The sequence below is a fragment of the Taurulus bubalis genome (assembly GCF_910589615.1).
Source record: "Taurulus bubalis genome assembly, chromosome: 14".
NCBI lineage: Eukaryota > Metazoa > Chordata > Actinopteri > Perciformes > Cottidae > Taurulus > Taurulus bubalis.
The window spans coordinates 12,725,812-12,732,754 of record NC_136602.1 but is presented as its reverse complement, the minus strand read 5'-3'; the positions used below and the strand labels follow the sequence as shown (position 1 = coordinate 12,732,754).

At 43.0% G+C, this 6,943-nt stretch overlaps 1 protein-coding gene across 1 annotated transcript; it reads right to left on the bottom strand.

Annotated features, from left to right (window-relative positions):
- Nucleotides 1–303: 303 nt before the first annotated feature.
- LOC306746588 (uncharacterized protein) lies at nt 304–3,783 on the bottom strand (the record flags this gene model as incomplete). Its single annotated transcript, XM_079229518.1, has 1 exon — nt 304–3,783. One exon carries the CDS (start codon nt 3,781–3,783, stop codon nt 2,107–2,109), a length of 1,677 nt encoding a protein of 558 aa, XP_079085644.1. The 3' UTR covers nt 304–2,106.
- Between the last annotated feature and the right edge of the window lie 3,160 nt (nt 3,784–6,943).

Genomic DNA, 6,943 nt, shown 5'->3' with positions numbered 1-6,943 from the left:
ATAAAATGTGATGTAAAACACTCCAGGGCATTAGTGCCTGCCCAACATTTGGAATTTCTCTATTGAATTGATGTGACTGGTGTGTCTTTCAAAACATTTGAGATGGTAGAGTGACACCATGTGGATACATTTAGGAAGTGCATTCATTATTTTATTGCCTGGTCAGTAAAAAATTACTTGCTGGTAGAATGTAAACTTAAGTCTAATTGCACATTATTCACTGCCATGTTTAAGACCTTACATATTTAGCTGTGAGGTTCAATGCCCATTTTAAAAAAACACTCAATTGATTAAATGCCACAAGAGAGTCAACAACCTTTATTTATCCATATATGTGCCACTCAGAAATTGGGAAGAGGTGTTACAGGATTTTGCCCTTAAGAGAACCCTATATGGATAATTTACAATTTCTCTCTACAATGAGGCCATTGACAAAAATGAAGGGGAAAAATAAAAACAATATGGTCGTAACAGTGTCAACACATTGTAATCATATACATGAAAGCAAAAAAGCAATAGGTATCAGTGACAAATTAAAATGTAGGGTACGTTAGTATGAATAACAAATAACTCCTGAAAACCCTGAAAACTTCTCAAATAACAGCTCAGCATACATTTCTACATAGCATGCAATAAGGCACCTATCTAACACAAGGAAGAGACCTATGCTACAGTTTGAAGCACAATTGTTAACAAAAAGGAAAAGAAAAATATTGCTCACTGTAAAGTTCACTCCCATAAAAACTGTATATCTTTCATTCCCTTTCATATAACCCAAGCCATATCTAAAAAAATACATGTTTGTAAAAGATATTTTACACAGAACAGTAAATAGATCGCAATCCATTGGAATTCAGAAAAAAAACTTTAACGCCTTGTAAAAGTGAGTTTCTCATTTAGTCTTTCAGTATACACAAACTTTTTTTTTTTTTTTTAAGAGATCAGAATTGTGATAAGTTTGCAGACCAACAAGAGTAAGAGTCACCTATAGTCTATACATAAGTCATTTAATTAGTCTCCAAAGGTATAAACAAAGTGTGATGTTGCATTTCGTGTACATTTGGTGCATGGGGTACAGAGGAAACTGCACGGTAAATAATTAGGACACAGGTCATGTTGTAATATGCTACCCAGTAGGTTTTTATTTTCTATTATGCATTTCCTAATGGCTAAATTGCATGTTGTAATATAATCAGGGTGTTAGCCAGTATTGCTCTCTGTACAGTCGATGCAGCAGTGTTGCTAACCCATCGTAGACATAGAAGAAAACAACTGTATAAATATACAAGATGGCTCATGTCTGATGGAGCCCAAATTCAAGAACAAGCTGCATGAGAACACCTGCAACATATTTATCTCCAATGCTTAAAACAAATTAAAGTCAGAAAAGGAAAAAAAAAGTGGAGACAAAGTGGATTTTACTATCAAAAATGTAATCTTTTGGAACAGCACACTAGCCACCTATACATATATATAAAAGAAAAATCAATAAGTATTTACATTGGATTTTTGACGTTTGCTTCACATGGGTTATGTGGGTGAAAAAGAAATAATTAAATTGAGACAAGTTCTTATTCATCAATTGTGTTGTTGGCCTTGGATAAAGTTGCAGCTGAAAAGCGCACGTGAACCTGAAGGTACATAAACTCAATTCTTTTATCAAAAAGACTAATTAGGGGGCGAAGCATATTTTACCTAAGTAACAATTTTTAGATCACCCAATCACATTTTTTGTTTATATTAAAAGTGTTCAAAAGAGGTCCTGGAGCAAGTGAAGCACAATCACAAACAAGAGTAGAAGCTCCATCACAAGCCATCATCATACCCTCCTTATATTGATCAACAGCCCCAAAATCAGCTCGGAATTATAGGTTACATGGTCCTCCCTCCTTTAAAGACTTGTGTTACCGTCCATTTTTTCTTCAACTGCTCCACTTTAACGTGGTAATGTGCTGACCTGACCACTGTCATCTACTGAAGCTGGCCTGATGTTTCCTGTGACGTGGTGATGTCAATGATGGGACCATTGTTAGAACAGAAACTGGAGGGGAAGCAGGGTTACTTTGTCGCTTGCATGGGACAGCATGTTAGGTTGGGAAAGGTGGTTCACTGGTCTACATGGATCCTATGATGTCTGGAGAGGGAAGATGAATGGTTAAAGCCTTTGCCACACTGGGAGCACCTGTATGGTTTTTCAACAGACAGGCTGCGCTGTTGTTTTGGGAAGGCGTTATTGGGGAATCCCTTTCCTGTGGGCATGGGGCTGTACTGCTGCGGTGGCGGCTGCGGGGGTTGAGGCTGCTGCTGCTGCTGTTGCTGCTGCTGCTGCTGCTTATTCTCCAAATGGACCCTCTGGTGCCGAGCAAGGGAGGAGGAGTGATTGAATCTTTTGCCACAGTGAGCGCAGGTGTAACTCTTTCCTTCAGAGTGGACTCTTTGGTGCCGGGACAGGGAAGAGGAATGATTGAAGCCCTTATCACAATGGTGGCACATGTAGGGCTTGTCTCCCTGCTGGTGCACCCTCTGCTTTGGGGGAGTGCCGTAGGACAAGGTTTTCCCAGGCTGAGGTGGAGAAAAAACTGGATTCTGCAGATGGGTCTTGTGGTGGCGTGAGAGAGAAGACGAGTGATTGAAGCCCTTGTTGCAATGTCTGCAGGTGTAGGGCTTCCCTCCGGCATGGACTTGCTGATGCTTCTTCAGATGGCGTTTACGGACAAAACTCTTTCTGCACATGTTGCATTTGTACGGCTTCTCACCCGAGTGGATCCTCTGGTGCTCTCTCAGAGTGGCAGCAGCCGCAAAACACTTTCCACATTGTGCACATCGATGGGGTTTGTCTCCCAGCACAACTGCAGCGTGGGTCTTCTGGTGCTGCTTCAGGTTTGAAGTTGTGGCGAAGCCTTTGCCACACTGGCCACATGTATATGGCTTCTCACGTGCATGAACCTCCTGGTGCTTTTTCAGATGCCTTCTGCGGACAAAGCTCTTCCTACACTGGGTGCACTTGTAAGGCTTGTCTTCTGAATGCATCTTCATGTGTTCTCTCAGGGTGATCGCAGCTGCAAAGCTCTTACCGCACTCTGAGCATCTGTGGGGCTTGTCTGGCAAATGAATCATCTGATGAGACTTGAGGCTGAAGGCATCAATAACATCTTTGCCCATGATCTCAACTCCAGGGGGAACATAGGGCTTTTCTTTCATGTGAATCTTCATGTGCTGTTTGAGGCTGGCCTCCACAGCAAAGCTCTCACCACAGTGGACACAGATGTAAGGATTGAGGTCCTTATGGATCTCAAAGTGTTGGTGAAGATCGGCTATGCTGCCAAAAATCTCCCCACACTCGTTGCACTGCAGGCCATGGGCTTCGTGTATGATTACACCATTCTCAGACTCCACGGTCAACTCCCCACCATGGTCAGACTCTACTTTCACCACATGCTCGCCTTCCGTCTTGAGCAGCACCTCTCCCAGCAGAGTCTCGTTTCCTGACGTCTTGATTTCAGCAGCTGTGAAACAGTGCATCTCACCATGTTCAACCTTAATGTAATCATGGTCTGTCTCGGCTACAATTGCTTCCACACAGGCTACCGCTCCGAGGTCTGACCCCAGTCCCTGGATCTTTAAGTCTGAGCCGTGGATCTCCAGTTCTAATCCACGCTTTTCTTCTGTCATGATCTCAGTTTCTGCTCCATAGTGAAGGTCGACATGGCTGTGGGCTATGACACACTCCGACCCAAGTGTGTCAAGGCCGGGTGTGTCACATTCAGTCTCTGACTCGGCCATGAGCACACACTCCAACCCCACGACCTCCGTTTTTCTGCCGGACGATGACACAAAAAGGAATCGGGGGTATAGATCTTCGCTTTGGTCAGTGTCGCGCTGGTGCTCTCGTCAGTGAGCAGACCTGCAAAAGAAGGAGATAAAGAGGAACAAATATTACTACATTGCTAGTAAGGTTTTTACCTGTCAGTTTCTTACTGTTCCCGTTTTACAGAGCTATTCATGAAAATATTTTTTTTATTATTATTCTCAAACGTTTTCCAGTCAAGTGAGAGTAATGTGTTACTAATAATAAAAATAATCTTGTTCATTTAACAAGTTGCAATTGTATGTTTGTTAACATGATAAGAAACCAACAATGTTGCATTTATACTTTTATGAGGAGTCCAAATTAAGTACCATCACTGTTAAATTTTCTAACACTTGTGACTTCATTTGAAACAATCTCATGTTTATAACTCTTGAAACTTGCTGCATTTAAATTATTAGCTCTCTGTATACATGAATTATCATCCTATGATATGAAGTATAACAGATAATTTAGCTTGTATGCAACAGAAGTTTGTCCCGTCTGTCCAGGACAGACCTCCACAAACAGAAAATAGCAAAGGCAGTTTCGTTAACACAATAGGTGATCACAAGTGTGACAATGGAATTACCTAAATATTATCTAAAAATATGAGTACTCTGTACTATTGTTTATTCAGTGGGCAAACACTTCTCAGTGTATTGCATTATGCTAAGAACTAATTTAGGTCAAACTGATCGATGCATAAGATCGTAGTTGAATATTTATCGTATCTCATCATTGGCGAGTTTAAAATAACTACTTAGCAAGCTAAGTCAATTTGCTAGCGCTCAAAACAAGCTACTCTTGCTTAAAATTGATCAAAAATTAAAGTGGCCCACATCACGAATTCAGACTTAATCCGCCTTCCAAAACCTGAACGACAGACACAATTGGTTTATCTCCGCAGTTCGCTTTTCATTAATATTAGACATACTGAAATGAGTCCTGGCATCTACACAGCAACACTTTGTTATTAAACAGTGCACCGTTGGTCGCTAGCCTACAATAACAGCTACAAATAGCCTACAAATAGCCTCCATAGCCGCTAGTTAGCTGGCTATGGTCGAGGGGGAACTGGTTAACGACACAACAGCTTTGTTAGCTGCTAATGTGTTCGCAATTTAGCCAGCTAACTAGCTTCATAGCAAAAGCAACATACGCGTAATTGCTGAAGCAACTGAAAGCGCAGCAAAATACTTACATTAAAATATTAATCTGGATGCGTAAGCCTGTGCTGTTTATGACACAACTACGAAGGCGGAACTCGTCCCCGTGTGAGTGTTAACGGGCCATCTTGTTGTGCCACACCAGCACTCACAGCTAGCCAAGATTACATGCTCGCCTAAGATGGCTGCCGCTAGCTAGTTAGCAGAGTTAGCTTCCGCCCTATATAACACACTAAGAGAGAGCGTTCCGAGTCAGTCACACACACGACGTGGAGCCAACCGTGCACACGGAAACACAAATATGAAACTAACTAATCGTTTAATATGCTGTGAAGATTAATACAACCTCGTAGGCTCACGGCGAGCGAGTTAGCAGGCTACGAGCCGTAAGACCCACTAGGAGTTGGCTATCTAGCTGAAACAAAGATGGCTAACCGAGCGGGCGGTGGATGCGGAGCGAAAAGCCCGGGAAAGGACGCGTTTTACTCACACGGGTGATCCGTGAAAGACACAAACCCCACAGCGAACTGAGACAGAAACTCCGTGAGCAGAAGGAAGACGTCAGGACGGGTCGTTGCTCCTGCTGAGGCGGCTCAGTGAACAGCGGCTGTAAACCCGAAGCCCTCCTCTACTGCGACAAACCGCACACACGACTTCAATGGCGGCCCTGCTGCCGTTAGCGGCTACCAAGACAGCCCTAGCGTGCTGGCTACATAGCCGTGACTCCAAGCTAACGAGCCGGCTAATCCAGTCTGCTAGCTCGGCTACACGCTGCTCTCCAGTTTAATACTGACGTTAGTCTGGAGATGTTAAAACAGTAGCGCGGAAGCTTCGCCCATTCGACCATGTTGAGCTTTGGTTCGCATTGCAAAGATAAACTGGGCTCCGGTGGCAGAAAAGACGTCTGGGACGATTCTATAACGAACAAGTCTCTAAATAACCTGGATACGATTCAAAGATGAAATAGTTTCTGGTCCGAGAGCTCGTCTGCTCTTCTCACAGAACAAAATGTTTCAACCAATGCGAGTCGAGGCCTGTATTTTTCCACCACAAAGTTCGGTACTGTCATAACTGGAGACACACAATCATAAACAACCCATACGATGACGACCATAATAATCATGCAACACGATTATATTCTGTCAAACAGAGCATCCCCTCCTCTTATATCAACGACAGCGTCAGTTGAATTTAAGCTATGCATAATCGCCACGAGTATAGTTCATACCGGTATTAAAGTACGCGCGTGCACACCCACCTTCTGCACTTTTTGCCGTTTGATTGCAGAAGAGAGAAAAAGAGAATCGCCGAGATGCTTCAAACTCTGGGCGAGAAGGGCTTTAGCAAGCTGTTGTGAGGCTCGTCAAACTGCTGTGTGCGTCTTCCTCTCTCTGCCTGTGTGTGTTGCTGGCGCCACAGCTCATCTGGCGCCAACGCTGGACGACCAACGCACTTTAGCTAAAGCAGCTATTGTCATTTCAATTGAGTCAGGAGACCACTATCTCCCCCTACCGCCCCGGAGCCAGACAGGACCCCCGCGCAGAATAAGCGCGTGTGTTTACTCCGTTCAGAGGTGGAAGAAGTACCGAGTAAAACAGAAATAATCTTTCATCAGTCCTGCATTCAAAATGTCCCGAAAGTAAAATTATTAGTACCAACATATAGTACAAGTAGGCATCATGCAGAATGGCTCATTTCAGATTAATATATGTTAATGTGTGCATAACCTCAATGTTTTGAGTACACTATCATTTTGAGTACTTTTACTTTTACTTTCGATAGGCCTACTCTTTGTGTATTTTGTTGACAATACCACTCTTTGATATATTTTTGGGACTTTGAACACATGTTACGACTTTATTCTACCACGGGGCTACTACTGTTCATGCAGACTATTTTCTAAAGCGTTCAAATTTGTATTTGCATG